The sequence below is a fragment of the Zophobas morio genome, unplaced genomic scaffold, assembly GCF_036711695.1.
Source record: "Zophobas morio isolate AGI-343-1 ecotype UQ-CSIRO unplaced genomic scaffold, CSIRO_AGI_Zmor_V1 ptg000041l, whole genome shotgun sequence".
NCBI classification, from domain to species: Eukaryota; Metazoa; Arthropoda; class Insecta; order Coleoptera; family Tenebrionidae; genus Zophobas; species Zophobas morio.
Window position 1 is genome coordinate 5,485,559 of NW_026972146.1, and position 15,984 is coordinate 5,501,542.

At 42.2% G+C, this 15,984-nt stretch overlaps 5 protein-coding genes across 5 annotated transcripts; 4 read left to right on the forward strand and 1 right to left on the reverse strand.

The window, feature by feature from the left end:
* Positions 1-20: 20 nt before the first annotated feature.
* LOC135140891 (syntaxin-5) lies at positions 21-4,983 on the forward strand. Its single transcript, XM_064071631.1, has 3 exons — positions 21-636; positions 4,093-4,422; positions 4,474-4,983. The coding sequence occupies exons 1-3, from the start codon at positions 252-254 to the stop codon at positions 4,860-4,862; spliced, it is 1,104 nt and encodes a 367-aa protein (XP_063927701.1). The 5' UTR covers positions 21-251; the 3' UTR covers positions 4,863-4,983.
* LOC135140889 (uncharacterized) lies at positions 652-2,273 on the forward strand. The gene has a single exon (XM_064071628.1). The coding sequence runs from the start codon at positions 1,003-1,005 to the stop codon at positions 2,215-2,217; it is 1,215 nt and encodes a 404-aa protein (XP_063927698.1). The 5' UTR covers positions 652-1,002; the 3' UTR covers positions 2,218-2,273.
* Positions 2,660-3,983, forward strand: LOC135140890 (uncharacterized). The gene has a single exon (XM_064071629.1). It carries the CDS (start codon positions 2,706-2,708, stop codon positions 3,909-3,911), a length of 1,206 nt encoding a protein of 401 aa, XP_063927699.1. The 5' UTR covers positions 2,660-2,705; the 3' UTR covers positions 3,912-3,983.
* On the reverse strand, positions 4,966-9,269 carry Bsf (bicoid stability factor). Its single transcript, XM_064071625.1, has 4 exons — positions 9,099-9,269; positions 8,516-9,046; positions 5,581-8,444; positions 4,966-5,530 (listed from the first exon to the last, which is right to left on the reverse strand). The coding sequence occupies exons 1-4, from the start codon at positions 9,233-9,235 to the stop codon at positions 5,028-5,030; spliced, it is 4,035 nt and encodes a 1,344-aa protein (XP_063927695.1). The 5' UTR covers positions 9,236-9,269; the 3' UTR covers positions 4,966-5,027.
* Positions 9,270-9,588: 319 nt separating this feature from the next.
* LOC135140888 (general transcription factor IIH subunit 1) lies at positions 9,589-11,831 on the forward strand. The gene is made up of 5 exons (XM_064071627.1): positions 9,589-9,956; positions 10,003-10,175; positions 10,228-10,393; positions 10,453-11,310; positions 11,372-11,831. Exons 1-5 carry the CDS (start codon positions 9,803-9,805, stop codon positions 11,662-11,664), a joined length of 1,644 nt encoding a protein of 547 aa, XP_063927697.1. The 5' UTR covers positions 9,589-9,802; the 3' UTR covers positions 11,665-11,831.
* The last annotated feature ends 4,153 nt before the right edge of the window (positions 11,832-15,984 follow it).

Genomic DNA, 15,984 nt, shown 5'->3' on the forward strand with positions numbered 1-15,984 from the left:
GGTGACGGGTCCAGGTATGTGTCAGTTTGATTGTCAAAACTGTGATTAAAGTGCAATTTGGCCAAAACTCCGCAACAAAACCCTATCCCAGTTTCGTTTTTTTAGAAAACCCGACTTTGCCAACGTGTCGTGTGCCCAACGCCACCCTCACCACTCCAACAGGGGCCCACGTCAAGTTTTCCAACATATGTGAAAGTACGGTTTTCGCCCCTTGCCTGTTCGCTTTCTCGTAGTGAAAATTCAAGAATGCGATGCTCGCTAGGAGACGCCGCGCTGGCTCTGAATCCGAGCCTCTAGTGTCTGTCTCGAGCGAGAATTCCTGGTCGAATCAATCTAACCTCAATTACGTAAATAGTGCATATCCGAACAATGTCCCCCAGGACTACTACCTAGAAGACGACTTTCCCGGTGAAGATTACCACGAACCCGAACCAGTGATGGCTGCGAGAGACCGGACTAGCGAATTTGTTAACACGATACAGACGTTGCAAGGGCGGAGCATCGCCCGGGCAGTGGCAGTGCGCGACCCCAAGAAATCCAAAGCGATACAGAGTCATTCAGAGTTCATGCTCATAGCGAAGAATATTGGGAGGAATATCGCCAGCACGTATGCCAAATTGGAGAAGCTAACACTGTGTAAGATTTTTTTTATTGTAGTTGTAGGAAGTGGTTAGGGTGCAGGTGATGGTAGCGAAGACGCAGCGGGTAAGGTTACGCCAACACGTCTTAGCCGCTCTGAATTCTGTAATAAAAAACAATTGAAAACCCAAAAATGAATTAAATTAGTAACTTGCCGTTGATGGACGTTAAAAATATATTTAGTTTTATCTGAAATGCGCAATCATTTAAAATCGGTGAAGTTTTATTAATAGAACGTAACCAGCCAAAATTATACACTCAAATAGAGTGATAACGTATAATCTACGTGAGGTAATTTAGTTTACGTAATACGTGTTCTATATTTGCAGTACGTGTATTTTTTTGTGTGTCCTTAAACAGAACATGGCAGTCTACGAAATCAAAAAATTACAAGATCTTTTAGGATCTGAAATTGTCAGTGTTTCCACTACGAATTTAACATCCGCTGGAGACAACTACGCAAGTGCAATTTTTTCAGTAGCCGTGACTATCAAAGATGGCCAAAAGGAAAAACAAATTCGAGCCGTAGCAAAAATGATACCACAAAACGAACTGATTCGGAAACTATTCAACAGCGAGAGGACCTTTCGGAACGAAGTTGCTTACTATGAAAAAATAGCACCCTGTTTGACCAACTTCCAAAAAGAACACAATCTCCCTGATCTATTTAGTTCATACCCTGATTTCTACGGTGCTAGGACAAGCCTAGACCCTTCCAAAGACACAATCGACAACGACGCAATCCTACTCATCCAGAACATCAAAGAAACGGGTTTTTGCACCCTTGATCGAAAAATCGGCTTCGACTTGGACCAAACTAAACTAATCTTGGACAAAATGGCGGAACTACACGCAACAGCCATCGCTTTGAAAACCCAAAAACTGCAAGTGTTCGAACGAGATTTGAGACGTTTTTTTGCGAAATTCAACATGTTTGAGGCGGAAGATGACGAAAATCAAAAATTAATCGACTCGATCGTTGATCTACTACAAGAAGACGAGTTTTGTGTTCGGAATATGAAAACAATCAGAGCGAGACTTGAGTTCAGTTCCCGTGTCACCAAGACGAAAAATTGCGAAAAGTTTCAGAAAACCCCGTTCGCGAGTATCGTCCATTGCGATTTGTGGTCTAACAATATCATGATAAAGATTGTTGATGATAAAGCCGTCGATGTGAAATTTGTCGATTATCAAATGTATGAGTATTCGTCGTTGGTTAGAGATGTGGTTTTCTTTTTGTTTACGAGTGTTCAGTTGCCGGTCCTTCAGAGGAATTTCGATGGGCTTGCGGGTTATTATTTCGAGAAATTTGGTGATTGGTTGAAGAAACTAGGGTGTGATGCGTCGATTTTTAAGTTCGAGGAGTTTTTGGAGGAGATGGGGTCGGTCGTAAAATGGGGTGAATTTTACCATATCATGTTGATGTTGAAGCCGATTTATACCCTCGATAAGGATGCTAAGGATGTGGATAGTTTGAAGCAAGATGACTTTATGAATAGTGGGGGAGAGTTGGCGGAAGGGTGCAAACCAAGGGCGTATTTTATTGTTAAAGAGTTGATAAGAAGAGGTTGGCTTTAAATAGAGATTTTGTGTGATTACTTAATACTGGAGTAAATAAATTATGTAATTGTTGACTTCTTTATTATTTTGTGTGATGTCGCAAAAATTTTAAGATGACGTCATTAGATGTCCGGTGGGGATAAAATTATACGTAAAAACAATTGCGTAATATTGGAGGAAAAACAATCTAGTTTACATCATATAGTTTTACGCGTTAAACCGAGAACAACAGTCATTCCATTACATTTTCCATTCCAGATTGTAATTAATGGTAACATGGTGATAAGTGAACGAATATTGAGTGCGTTATCAGTTTCCACGTTTTACTAGTTCTTTGTTAAAACCCCAAAATATCTTTTTATTGTGATGTATTATTAAAACTATTCACTTACTAATTCAGCAAACACACTATGTTTACCTGTTGGCAGTGGGGATAAAAGATATGACCTTCACTTTCTTATAACATTTATAACGTGAGATTCTTAGTACTCACGTCGACACAAAAAATGGCTCCGTACGAAATAAAAAAATTGAACGACCTCCTCGACTCCGAAGTCGTTAGTGCCTCAATCACAAATTTGACTTCCGCCGGTGACAACTACGCGAGTGCGATTTTCTCGGTAGACGCCACCCTCGAAGACGATCAGTCGATTCGGGCTGTCGCTAAAATGATACCTCAGAACGATTTTATTCGACGACTTTTCCGAAGCGAGAAGACTTTCCGGAACGAAGTCGGCTACTATAGAACCATAGCGCCGTGTTTGAGGAAGTTCCAAGAGGAGCGAGGACTAAGCGGCTTATTGAGCTCCTACCCCGATTTCTACAACGCGAGGTTCAGTTTGCAACCCTCGAGCGACCAAGTGGACAACGACGCGGTTTTACTCATCAAAAATATAAAAACCGACGGTTTTACCATCATGGATCGAAAAGTGGGGTTCGATTTTGACCAGAGTAAACTGATTTTGGATAAAATGGCCGAGTTGCATGCAACTGTGAGTGCGTTGAAGACCGTCAAACCCGATGTTTTTGACAAGGAATTGGGGGAGTTTTTTGACGAGTTTGACATGTATGAGAGTAAGCCGGAAAGCGTGGAGCAGCTTATTAATTCGTTGGTCGACATATTGGTAGACGACGAGTTTTGTGTTCAAAATATGGCAAAAATCCGAGAGACGCTTCACTCGAATTCAAGATTCGCAGCTTCCAAAAATCGTAAAGAATTTCAAAATACTCCCTACGTGAGTCTGGTTCACACTGACATGTGGACGAACAACATAATGGTGAAAGTCGTGGATGGCAAAACCGTTGATGTTAAATTCGTGGATTACCAAATCTACGAGTACTCGTCGCTGACAAGAGACGTCGTTTTCTTTTTGTTTAGTAGTGTCCAGCTGCCCGTTTTGGAAAAACAGTTGGATGATCTTTTACTTCACTATTTTGAGAGTTTCGTGAAGTGGTTGGAAAAATTAAACAGCGACACGTCGGTTTTTACGTTTGAAGGTTTCCTGAGGGAGATGGGATCAGTGGTGAAACAGGTTGAATTTATCCATATTTTGTTGATGATGAAGCCCATGTTTGCCCTGGATAAAGACACAAAAGAGGTGGATAATCTACAACGGGATGATTTCTTGAATGGCATGAAAGAATTAGCGGAAGGGTGCAAGCCGAAGGTCTCTTTCGTCGTCAGAGAATTAATGAGAAGAGGCTGGATCTAGGTCCTTTGAGAATTAGTTGTACAAATAATAATAAATCTGTCCATCTTTGTTAAATAAATAATATAATTCTTATTTGTAGTTCATTTACTTACGACTCAACGTAACGTCGTTGTTCGTAGTGATGAGTTGACAAATTTGGCGCGCATTTAAACTTCAATCCAGCTTTTACTATGTTTTTCAGTGGCCAAACGGAAGTCTCTCTTCGACGACCGCACCGCCGAGATCCAAGAACTCACCTACATAATCAAAGGCGACTTGAGCAGCCTCAACCAACAAATCGCCCAACTACAGGATGTTTCAAAAAAGCAGAAGCATCTCACCCCTGGGAGGCACCTGCAGTCGCACTCTAGCAGCGTCGTGTTGGCTTTGCAATCCAAGCTGGCCACCATGTCGACTGACTTTAAGCAAATCCTGGAGGTGAGGACCGAAAACTTGAAACACCAGAAAAGCCGCCGGGAGCAGTTTTCCCAAGGGGGTCTACCGCCGCCGCCTGTCTCATCGGCGGCACAAGGTACAAATTCAGTTGTCTTTGTGTATCTATAAATAATCGAATCTTCCCCAGGGAGTCTACTCTTGCAAGAACAGGACCAAGTTAGCATCAACTTAGAGAACACGTCTTTAGTTCCACAGCGGACCCAAATGCAGGCGGCGCTTATGTACGACGAGACCGACAACTACTTGCAGAGTCGCGCCGAGACCATGCAGAACATAGAGTCGACGATAGTGGAACTAGGCGGGATTTTCCAGCAGTTGGCACACATGGTGAAGGAGCAAGAGGAGATGGTCGAGCGGATAGACACCAACGTGCAAGACGCCGAGATTAACATAGAAGCGGCGCATGCGCAAATCCTTAAGTACTTTCAATCAGTGACGTCCAACCGGTGGCTCATGATTAAAATATTCGGGGTCCTTATCTTCTTTTTTATTTTCTTTGTGGTGTTCCTGGCATAGTATTGGCGGGAAAGTTGGACCGCTTTAAATTTTATATCGTTACTGTATTTATTAGGTAGGTTTTCAAAAGTGATATTGTTACGCGAAATTATGAGAGACAATATATGAGAACACATACGAACTACGCTTTTATTAAAAAACAAAAAAAAAAAAACAATAAATTAACTAGACTGTGGCTTTTTTGGGTTCTTCGTCGCTCGACGACGTCGTACTCGTGCTGGTCATACTTTTGGGGTTTTTGGGCGGGATTGCGTAATTGAATGGTTTACCTAAACTATCATATACTTCTTTGACTCTAAGTACCGCAGTTCGGTTGATGTGGGTTAAACCCGCGTCGGTGATGGCTTTTTCGAACGTGGCGACGAGGTCGTCGGGTTTGTTTTTGGAAACTAACACGTCTAATAGACAACTGTAGGCGTTCCCGACTGCGCCTTCGGTTACGTTGCTAGTTTTCAAGTGCTCGATTAATTTTCGGATTAGGGTTTCGTCTTGGGTGTCCCGCGCCGCGTGGACTATCCTTTGGAACATGATCCTCGGGGCACCTTTCAGATAACTATTCCAGATTTCGTCGGCTTTTTGGTCGTTCCCAGTGATAAAGTAGTTAGTCCAGAGGACGTTAAGTGGCGCCACGATGCCTCTCTGGCCGTACTTAATCGCAAGACTCTCATCTGAAAACAATCATCAACCAAACTACTACTAACTCAACGAAAACACTTACACTTATTTAGCAATTCGGGGTGCCTTTCCAGAATCCCGTAGGCGCCACCTCGGGGGAACTTCTCTTCAATCGCTCTTAAATCCTCCTCTTTCGCACTATCGATTTCGCGTTCCAAGTTGTCTAAGTACTGAGTGGCTCTCCCTGCTATTAAATTGGCGTGGCAATAGCGATTATCAAACGAAATATTTTTCTTAACTTCCTGACTGATCTTGTCATTTATGATGGCTAAGTTGTCCAAATCGCCAGAGTTTGCGAGTCGGTTTAACAAAAACTTGAACACTCGGGTGAGTGGTACCGAGTTTCGGTCCAACATGTGGAAAGTGACTTTCGTAGCCTCCCCGATGCGATTATTCTGAATCAACTTCTCGATTAGTAGCGACCCGTCGGTGATGGTGTAACTGCGGTCGTTCGGGTTGTAGTACTGCAACGCCCCATCGACTTCTCCGGCTTTCAATTTTCTTCTGAAAGTCTGTACCGGTGTTTTTTCCACACTTGGAGCGGTCGTATTTTCTGGAATAACAAAAGGTACTGCCTTCCCTTTCTCTTGCAAAAATTTGCCTAAACTAATGAGGAACGAGTCGGTTGGAAGAAGATCCTCTTCTTGCATTTGGGTCCAAAGTCCTAGAGCCTTATCCGCCTCATCTTGTTTAATGTAGCTTAACAATAGTTGATAGTAAATGTCGTTGCGATTAATATGGTCCAAGTCCTTCGTCGCATCCTTTAAACCCTCCAGCGGCTTCACGTTACCCTCCTGCCTATACCTTTCACACCTATTATTGATCCGTTGCGGCCGATTTTGCAGCCCCGGCGTCTCTAGAATTTTTCTGGCCTGTCGGACGCGTCCACACTCCACGAAAGCAAACACCAAATCGTACAAACTATTAATTTCTCCATGAACCGAAGTCGACAAGTCGGTTAACTTCTGCAGCTTCTCTGCATCCTCACTTTGGATGAGTTGGCACGCCAGCTCGTTCTTCCATGGTGTGGCCCTAAACTGGTTAACACACCACTCGAATTTTTCTACAGCTTTATCCAGATCTTTGTTCGTTAAATGGACCTTGATTAACGGTCCCAGAAGGATGTTATTGACTTCGATGAAGTCCTTCCGCACTAGAGTGTCAAACAGGGTGTTCAATTCATCAACGCGACCTTCTTCAGCTAGGGAGTTGAGGAACCTCCATACGTGCGCGGAGTAGTTAAAGTTGCGCTCTTCTTGTCGATTGTCGCGTGGGGTGTTCTCGAGAAGATTGATAGCTTCGTCGAACTTACCCGACCTCACGAGCAGATGCGCGATCGATATAGTTTTAGATTCGTCGAGTTTGAAGTCGTCGGCTTGCACTTCTTTGACTTTGTTGTAGTGGTACATGGCTTTTTCTTCGTTGTTGTGGTGTGCGTACAAATCGGCTAGTTGTGCGTGGACTCCCGCGCTGTAAACGAAACCTTCTTGTTGGGTCAATTCGGAAATGAGAGTCTCGACTTTGTCTAGATTTTTCTCGCGGTAGTACAACGTCAGTAGTTGTCTTTTTAAACCTTTGGTCTCCTGATTTTTAGCTTCCAAGTTGTGGATAAGTCGTTCTAATTGTTCGATATTCATCTGGTGCGACGGTGTATATGAAGGTAGCTTTTTGGGGACTGGGATTGGGGTTAAATCCCCTGAGGTTAGTTTTCCGAGGAGGTTCGAAATCCCTTCTGTCATTTTCTCGCCTAACTTGTCCTGGAGCTTCTCCGCTGCAGTCGTAGAGATGCTCAAACCCTCTGCAATCAAACCCTGGAGGACGTTCTCCACAACCTCGAGAAACTCTCTTTGGTTGTTGGACAAATCCAAGACTAAATTACCGACGACTTCGGTTTTGTCAATTGGAGTGTCGTCCTCTTCGTTCCTTCGTCCTCTTTCCAAATTGTCGTATATGTTCCGAACTATCCTCACGTATGAATCCAAATCACCGCTTTTGTAGAACGCATTAGTAAGAGACCGCTTAAGCAAGTCAGGTGTGTAGTAGGCACCGACTTGGCTCGAAATAAGCGCCGCCTCTTTAATATCGTTCTTATTCAACAAATTGTGAACCAAACACGCCGCCGAACTCCCTAAAGATACATTCGCGGTCCGCAGGGTCGCCAAAATCTCACTACTCGACCCTTTCAAGTTCGGAATGACGTACTCCTTCAAGGTTTCCGCGGTCGGAGCTATTCCAAAGTCGCTCATTTTTAGTAGAACGTCGATGATTCCTTGATCTGACGCTTGTTTCCCTTTGGCTATGATCAACGGCCAGAAGAAATGTTGTCGCACTGGAATGTCCTTCTTGCCTAGTTCGTTCAGTAACGGGTACGCTAAATTATCGTTCCCTAATTCTAGACTGATCTCGGCAGCCAGCGGCAGCGCTCGATTATACATCCCCTTCTCTTCCAATTTCGTACACAATTGGACAATCTTTTCGACGGGCCGGTTCGCTTTGACTAGTTGTTTTACAAAGAAACTCCCCACTGGAGTTAAAGTCCCGTCGGGATTGGTCGAGCGGACCACTGTTTCGAGCACCAAAAAGGCACCATCTTCTTGACCCTTGTTGATGAGACGCAGGATTAGGTTAATAGCGTCTTGGTTATAACCAATGGCACGCTTGACTTTGGAGAGGATGGTGGAAACGTGGTGGACGTGACCGTTGGTGGCTAGGGCGTAAATAACGTCTAAGTAGTCTTTGTCAAGGAGGAGGATATCTTTGGTGTCGCATTCTTGGAAGATTTTGGTGATGGCGTCAATGTCGCCCTTTTTACCATAGCCGCAGAGGAGGGTCGTGTAGGTGTCGGCGCTGGGTTCGAGACCGGCTTGGGTCATCACACTCAGGATACCTTGAGCAGAGTCCATGTCCCTTTAATTAACAACAACAACAACAACAATAATAATAATTATAATAACGGTAGGTCGACGATTGTAACTTACCCTGACTGCGAGTGTCCGACAATCAGCGCATTGAACACGCTCTCGTTAACCGGCAGTTGCTTCTCCTTCATGAACTCCAGAATCTTGGTGGCCCCCTCGATATCCCCCTCTTGACAATACCGCGCGATTAGCCGCTGATACGTGACCCGATTCGGCTCAATCCCCTTACTCTCCAAGTCCCCGAGGAACTCCGTCGGGGAAAACGGGTGCTCGTTCTCCAAATAAACCCTCAATAGCGCGTTATAGTGCGACACGTCCATGGGCACGTTCAACTTATTCAGGGTGCTCCAGATCTCCTGCACTAATTTAGTGCGCACTTCCGGGAGCTCCTCGGGTACCAAGTTGCCGCAACATCGGATCACCAGCAGCGACTGCGAGCTCGTCGCCGAGCGCGAACTCCTGATTTCTTCCAACACGTCTTCGATGTCCCTCCGGGAGATGCGCCCCACCTTGCGCACGTCCTGGTCCAGCCGCCGCAGGCTGCTCTCGAGACTCTGGTCGTGCTGCGCCGGGATTTGCGAGGCGAACGAACTGGAAGTGGGATTGCGTAATGTTGGGGGCGCCGGTAGGAAAATGGACTTACCGGGGTATGGCGCCGCACAGGCATTGTGTGGTGTTGACGAGGTTGCCGTCGAACTCGCGGGGGGTGTTCAAGACCACGTTTCGCGCGAAACCGGCTATATACCGTACGAATTTCGAAGAGCGGAGGATCGAAGCCATGCTTCTCGTGGTTTTGGGGAAAACTGGGGATTTTGGGTTTGCGGTAAACGTCAACGAGGGACGGAGTGAGGGGTATTTAAAATAATTTAAAAGACGAAATTTGGGTGAAAAAGTGGACAAGTCTTTGTCCAGAAGCGCTAATGCAAATTATATAACTAACACTTTTTGTGGAGTGGAAATATTTGGGCCCTTGCAAACGATCGATGTTTTGTCAGTTTCGTGAATTCGTTGTTACCGATTTTGTTTAAAGTTTTTGTCAACGGAATAGACTTTTTTCGATTGTTTTGGTCGCTTTTTGTACTTTTTATTTGTCGTTTTATTTGATAGTCCGACCCTGCACTCAGACCTACACCGCACGATTGGCAGTCCTGGCCGGCTGTCACAATCACAAACGTCAAATCAACTTCACGTCATTCATGTATCCATATAGGTTAGAACTCCCAAGTGCTAAAACCCGATTTATCTCCCAAAATAAGAATATTTGTGATTACTTGAATGTCTATAATGAAATCGTATCGTTCAGTGTTTAAATGCGTCAACAATTAGGTGTCGTTGTGTGAATTAACTATGACTACGTCGAGCGAAGATGTCCTGCTGCAAGTGCCCCAAGTCCGCTACAAGAAGGGTGACGGGACGCTTTTCCTGATGGATCAGCGGCTGATTTGGATGGTGGAGAATAGGGACACGGTGGCGGTGTCCCACTCATACGCTGACATCAAATGTAGGTAGTAGGTTTGTTGCGACTTTGCCTGACGTGTGTGCTTTAGCTCAGAAAATCTCGCCTGAGGGAAAAGTGAAGGTGCAATTACAGGTCGTTTTGCATAATGGGGTGTCGTCGACGTTCCATTTTACGAATAGGAATGGGCTGCAAGCTCAGCTTGCCGATAGAGATAAAGTTAAGGAGATGTTACAAACGTTACTGCCAAAGTTTAAGCGAAAAGTAGGAACTTGGGGTTTTTGGGTGTTCAAGTGGCGTAATTGTGTGTTTCTAGGTTGATAGGGAGTTGGAAGAAAAGAATAAGTTGTTGTCGTCGAATCCTGCATTGCTGCAGCTGTACAAAGACTTAGTTATGACTGAAGTGGTGACTTCTGAGGAGTTTTGGGTCCAGCATGCGTCTCAGTATACTCAGAAACAAAAGCAACAACCCCAAGATATTGGTTTGTATTTTTTGACAAATATAGAATGTAAAATAAAATCCCTTGTGAATTTTCTGCAGGTGTCTCTGGTGCCTTCTTAGCTGATATTAAACCTCAAACCGACGGCTGCAACGGTTTAAAATACAACATAACCCCCGACATAATCGAATGTATTTTCAAAACGTACCCCGCCGTTAAAAAAAAATACGTAGAAAACGTCCCCACTAAACTGTCTGAATCTCAATTCTGGACGAAATTTTTCCAATCGCACTATTTCCACCGCGACCGCAAGTACGCCGAGAGCAAAGACCTCTTCACGGAATGCGGCAAAATCGACGACCAGGAAATGAAAAGGGACATCCAAACGGGCGTCGACGACCCTTTAGTCAACATAACGGAATTCGAAGACAAAACTTTGGACGAAGGCTACGGCGTCGCCAACGAGAAGACGAACGTCACATCCGGGACCGTCAGTCAAGCAATGATCAAAAGATTCAACCAGCACTCGATCATGGTCCTCAAAGCGACCAAAAAACAAGAAAATAGCGAAGCCGAAGCGAAAAATGTGCCTAAACAAAACGGGAATGTGAGCGAGGAGAAGCCCGACGACGGCCACGTTGCCAAAAAACAACGAATCCAAAGCAAAATCACGTACGAGGATTTAGACTCTCCGAGTGCCAGCAGCAGTGGGGGTCCTAGTCTGAGTTTGTCGAAAGTGGAGCGGTATTTGCACGGGCCGATGCCCGACTCGAACGTCGAGCAGCTGAATCCGAATGAAGCGTCGTCGGTGTTGAGGGGGGTGCTGCAGGAGACGCGGCAGTGGCAGAGCAGGCACCCGAGCACGTCGCTGGTGACGCCGGCGGCCGCCGTGGGGGCTCTCGGGGAACTGTCGCCGGGAGGGGCGCTGATGCGCGGCTTCCAGGAGCAGTCACTAGCACGTAAGACACTTCACTTCAAACTTAGAAGGTATATTTTCGCCCAATTAACTCGGTTTTGCAGAGCTCGTCCCCGCCGACATCGAAAACGAAGTCAGGAATTTGTACCTAGCCCTCTGCGAGTTGCTCAGTCACTTCTGGAAGTGCTTCCCCCCGAGCACGCCCACCATGGAACAGAAAGCTGTGAAGATGCACGAAGCGCTGCATCGATATCATACTGCCAAATTGAAGCCGTTCGAGGATAAGCTAATCAGGGAGTTGTCGCCGCTCTCTCACCACCTGACCAAACATCTCAACCAGTTACTGAACGCCGCCTACCAAAAATTTAGCAACTGGCAGAAGATCAAGAACCGGTAGTACAAGCTTGTGGACGGTTTCAGTATTATTCCCTCGTGTTTCATTATTGTTCAAGGCAATAAGACGAAAAGACAGTTATTTTTTAAACCTTCTTATTAATTTATATTGTTAGAGTCTCATTTATAAGTCCTATTTTCTTTTTACTGTAATAAATTGTACCAAAATGAGGTGTGGTTTGAAAAGCGCGCGCTTTACCCAGAATGCAGTCTGATTGGCCGCGGCCGATTCGTAATTCGTTTGTTCTTACATGGCGGCGCGGGCCGATTTTTTTGGAGTGCATTTTTGGATTTTCGGGCGAGTTTTTGAACGAAAATTTATGTGAAATCGGGTTAATTATGAATGAAATTGATTTTGGGCTAACAATTTTTGCGAACTTTGCCAGTTTTCGGGTTGTTCCGAGTTCACGATTTTGCCACTAATTTTTTGCGAATTGAGGTGTTTAATTAACAATAATGTTGTGTTTGCGGTGTTGCGGACACGGATTTAGACAATTACGTCAGTAATTCTCTGTTTTCGAACTTTTTTTGAAGTTTAATATGAACGAACTTGTTTTGTTTCGTTTGGTTGGGGATGCTGGGGCACGTGGTAACACAGGTAAGTGAAACACTTGAACTAAACGCTAAAATTGTCGTTATCGACGAGAAACGATCACATCACGGGTGGCCTTGATTGTTGCGTCCCGTCGAAGTAGCAATCCTGTGATAATTATCAAAGTGACGTCAGTACGTTAAAGAGGGGGTAGTTAATGTTACGGCGAGCGTTTTTACTGTCCAGGGGTGCGATTTTGTTTCTCGATCGAAAAAAACCCGTTGGCGACAAAATCTCGTTTGCTGATTGGTTGAGATGCTACATTTCTGTCACATTTCTCGATTCTGTCACGAAATCAAGTCTTCATGGAGCGATCTTTTCTCGATAGCTCTGAGTAAAGTGATAAATTTTGGAGACATGACCTCGAAATTTATGTCAAAATAGAAGTTCAAAATCGTAATTCTGAGTTATAAGTTCTTAAAATTAAGGTAATTGTAAACTTTTGAGCATTTAATAAGTTTATATGCAAAGAATAAATGCAAACTTTTGCATTTAAAACCTACGTAATGACATTTAATTTATCGCTTCGATCGAGAAACAAAATCGCACCCCAGGAGTCAGTTTGACACTCTGGAAACTTTGTCGTGAAGTAGGCAACGCGGCATTTAAATCTCCAGCCCTCGGTTAATTTGCCTTTTCGAGGACAGATGGCGCTAGCGTCTCAGGTGAGCACGTGCCAAACTGATTTTTTTGGTAAACATTTTCTCCTTCACCGACTCGTATTTCGTTTAATGTCCTCTTGAAGTGGATTCCCATTAGATTAATAACAGTAAGGGGTGTAAATTATGGTATAAAGTGCGGAAGAAATCCCAGATGAAAGGATTTGTTTCCGAATAACTCGAATGGGACTTATAAGAAGCAATTACTTTATGAAAGTCTCTGTTTCGCGACATTCATATCTCGTAATTTAGGTGTAGCTTTAGGGTCTATAAATAAGTTAGGAACTCAACTCGGTTTAAGAGGTGCTGGAGTGAAGAAAAAAACATACAAAAACGGGACGTAAGACATTTATTTATTATTATTAATTACAACTGAGAAAGATTGGTTGCTCGTTAAAATTGTCTTTAAATCAAATGTCCTATAGCTTTGATTGTCTTTATTAAAGGTTAAGGATTAAAAATGTTTTTATGTTGCGTTTCGGGCTGTTCCTCTTCAGGTCGCTGCAAATTATACATAATTTATTGCAGTAAACTCTGTTGTATGACTTTAGTTTTTTTTTTATTTGAAAGATTAATTATGGCGGAAAACCAGATTATGTTTCTGTTCCATTCACCCTGTAAGAAATGCATGCAATACTTGACACGCAAATTTACGGTTTATTTAGTTGATACTTCAAACATTAAGTAATCAATAATGAAAAAGGATGCAGTTGATCAATTGGAAAAATTTTGAAATTTTATAAACTCACCTTTCGCTTTTTTTAATAAATGTCGTCCCGGCGACTTCGCACTTCTATTATTTCGTGGTAGAGTATCTACAATTTGACACCAACTTTGAGTCGATTGAACTCATTTTAAGCATTTTTTGGAAAAATTTTGAAAATTTTGAATTTAGTATCCACATTTATATGAATAGATGTCGTGATGGCGACTTCGGATTAGTAATTAGCTGAAGATTATCTACAATTTGGCGCCAATTCTTAGTCGACTGAACTCATTTAAAGCATGTTTTTGGAAAAATTTTGAAAATTTTGAACTCACATTTCACGTTTATTTAAATATATGTCTTGATGGCGATTTCGGATTCGTAATTAGCGGAAGATCATCTACAATTTGACATCAACTTTGGGTCGATTGTACTCATTTTAAGCAAAATTTTTGAAAATGTTGAATCCACTTTTCACATTTAAGGTATGTGAACTTAAAATCGGGACTATAATTAATTTTCACATTTTTTGTATAAAGAAGCAATTTGCATAGTGCTGTATTAAATATAACGTTTAGATTGTTATGATGATAATTTATTTTTATGCAAAACTGTCATATTAGCAATGGCCCCACTAAAAGAACTTGAAAAGAATAAATTAATAAATTTAGTGTATGACAGGCAGCCAAAGATTACTCCATATTTGGCGGTTAAGGGACTAAAAAATTATGTAATTAGGAAAACCACTATGTATGGAGTTTGGGAAATATTGCATGGAGTTGGTGGAATAGAAAGGAAAGAAAAGTCTGGGAAAAAAAGAAGAAAATTAACGGAAGAAGAAATTTGGAAGATTGTTAAACTTTCAAAGAAAAATGAGACCACTGCATGGAAGTTAGCAAGCAATATCATGTGTCAGTCGGCATATATCGAAAATATTAAAACAAAACGGAATTAACCGTTATACCAAAATAGATGCATGAAAATCGACACCTGAACAACAGGAACGACAAAGAGCTAGATTAAATGCCCCATTTTCTGGTGATTTCAAACTCAGTGCCCAAAAAGACATCATTTATAATGATGAATCCTATTTTTCTTACCAAAACGACAAAGCGTCTTCAAGTAAACATTATTTAGTCACATTTGAAGAATAAAGTACTTATATTATGAGGAAAACTGGTCAGCTTGGACATTTAGGCAATTGAAGCAGCGAATAAAAAAGAAAATCAAGGAATTTGACGAAAAATACTTCAAGCGATTGCTGTGGAACAACCGCAAAAGAATTAATGAAGCGGCTGTTAATGGAACATTGAGAGTTCTTAAGAAATAAGTTTATAATGTTATTGTTACATTATTGTTTTTCGTTTGAATAGGAAATACGTTTGAAAAATAGTCCCAATTTTAAGTTCGCCTATACCTTATAGATATGAATAGATGTCGTGATGGCGATTTCGGATTCGTAATCAGCGGAAGGTTAACTACAATTTGAAATCAACTTTGAGCCAGTTGAGCTCATTTTAAGTAGATTTTTGGAAAAATTTTGAAAATTTTGAATTCGCTTTTCACATTTATTTGAATAGATGTCGTGATTGCGATTTCGGATTCCTATTTAATGGTAGAATATCTACAATTTGACACTAACTTTGAATCGATTGAACTCATTTTAAGTATTTTTTTGGAAAAATTTTGAAAATTTTGAACTCACATTTCACGTTTATTTAAATATATGTATGTCTTCATGGGGATTTCGGATTTGTAATTAACGGAAGATTCTCTACAATTTGACATCAACTTTGAGTCAATTGAACTCATTTTAAGTATTTTTTTGAAAAATTTTGAAAATTTTTATTTCACTTTTCACACTTATATGAATAGATGTCGTGATGGCGACTTCGGATTTGTTTTTAGCGGAAGATTGTCTATAATTTGACATGAACTTTAAATCGATTGAACTCATTTTAACCATTTTAAACTTACTTTTCACCTTTATTTGCATATATGTCGTGACCGCGATTTCAGATTCATAATTCACAGAAGATTATTCTCAATTTGGCACCAATTCTCACTCAAATTTTTCGTTTTCACATAATTTCACATAAGAATGGATCAGGACCCCTACAAGATTACTAATAACGGAAATCAAAAATCGGGAAATTAGAAACATTTTCGATTGATGTGTGTCCTAACGAATTAGAGTTTCCACGTTACACGCCCATACCTTACTTAAGCTTACTTTCCTTTACCGACAGATTTTTTTATAAGACTTTAAATAAAAGCGTGTTTACGTCGCTCCTAAAATCCTCCCATGTATCCAATTCCCAACTTTTCAAGCCCACCCCCGACGAATCATTAATATCCCTCCATTCC

Coding starts and splice junctions, on each gene's coding strand:
- LOC135140891 (XM_064071631.1), top strand. CDS start 252: ATGCTCGCTAGGAGACGCCGCGCTGGCTCTGAATCCGAGCCTCTAGTG. Junction 637..4,092: donor ATTGGAGAAGCTAACACTGT/GTAAGATTTTTT, acceptor TATGTTTTTCAG/TGGCCAAACGGAAGTCTCTC. Junction 4,423..4,473: donor TGTCTCATCGGCGGCACAAG/GTACAAATTCAG, acceptor AATCTTCCCCAG/GGAGTCTACTCTTGCAAGAA.
- LOC135140889 (XM_064071628.1), top strand. CDS start 1,003: ATGGCAGTCTACGAAATCAAAAAATTACAAGATCTTTTAGGATCTGAA.
- LOC135140890 (XM_064071629.1), top strand. CDS start 2,706: ATGGCTCCGTACGAAATAAAAAAATTGAACGACCTCCTCGACTCCGAA.
- Bsf (XM_064071625.1), bottom strand. CDS start 9,235: ATGGCTTCGATCCTCCGCTCTTCGAAATTCGTACGGTATATAGCCGGT. Junction 8,445..8,515: donor GTCGGACACTCGCAGTCAGG/GTAAGTTACAAT, acceptor TGTTAATTAAAG/GGACATGGACTCTGCTCAAG. Junction 5,531..5,580: donor CCCCGAATTGCTAAATAAGT/GTAAGTGTTTTC, acceptor GATTGTTTTCAG/ATGAGAGTCTTGCGATTAAG.
- LOC135140888 (XM_064071627.1), top strand. CDS start 9,803: ATGACTACGTCGAGCGAAGATGTCCTGCTGCAAGTGCCCCAAGTCCGC. Junction 9,957..10,002: donor CTCATACGCTGACATCAAAT/GTAGGTAGTAGG, acceptor TGTGTGCTTTAG/CTCAGAAAATCTCGCCTGAG. Junction 11,311..11,371: donor CCAGGAGCAGTCACTAGCAC/GTAAGACACTTC, acceptor TCGGTTTTGCAG/AGCTCGTCCCCGCCGACATC.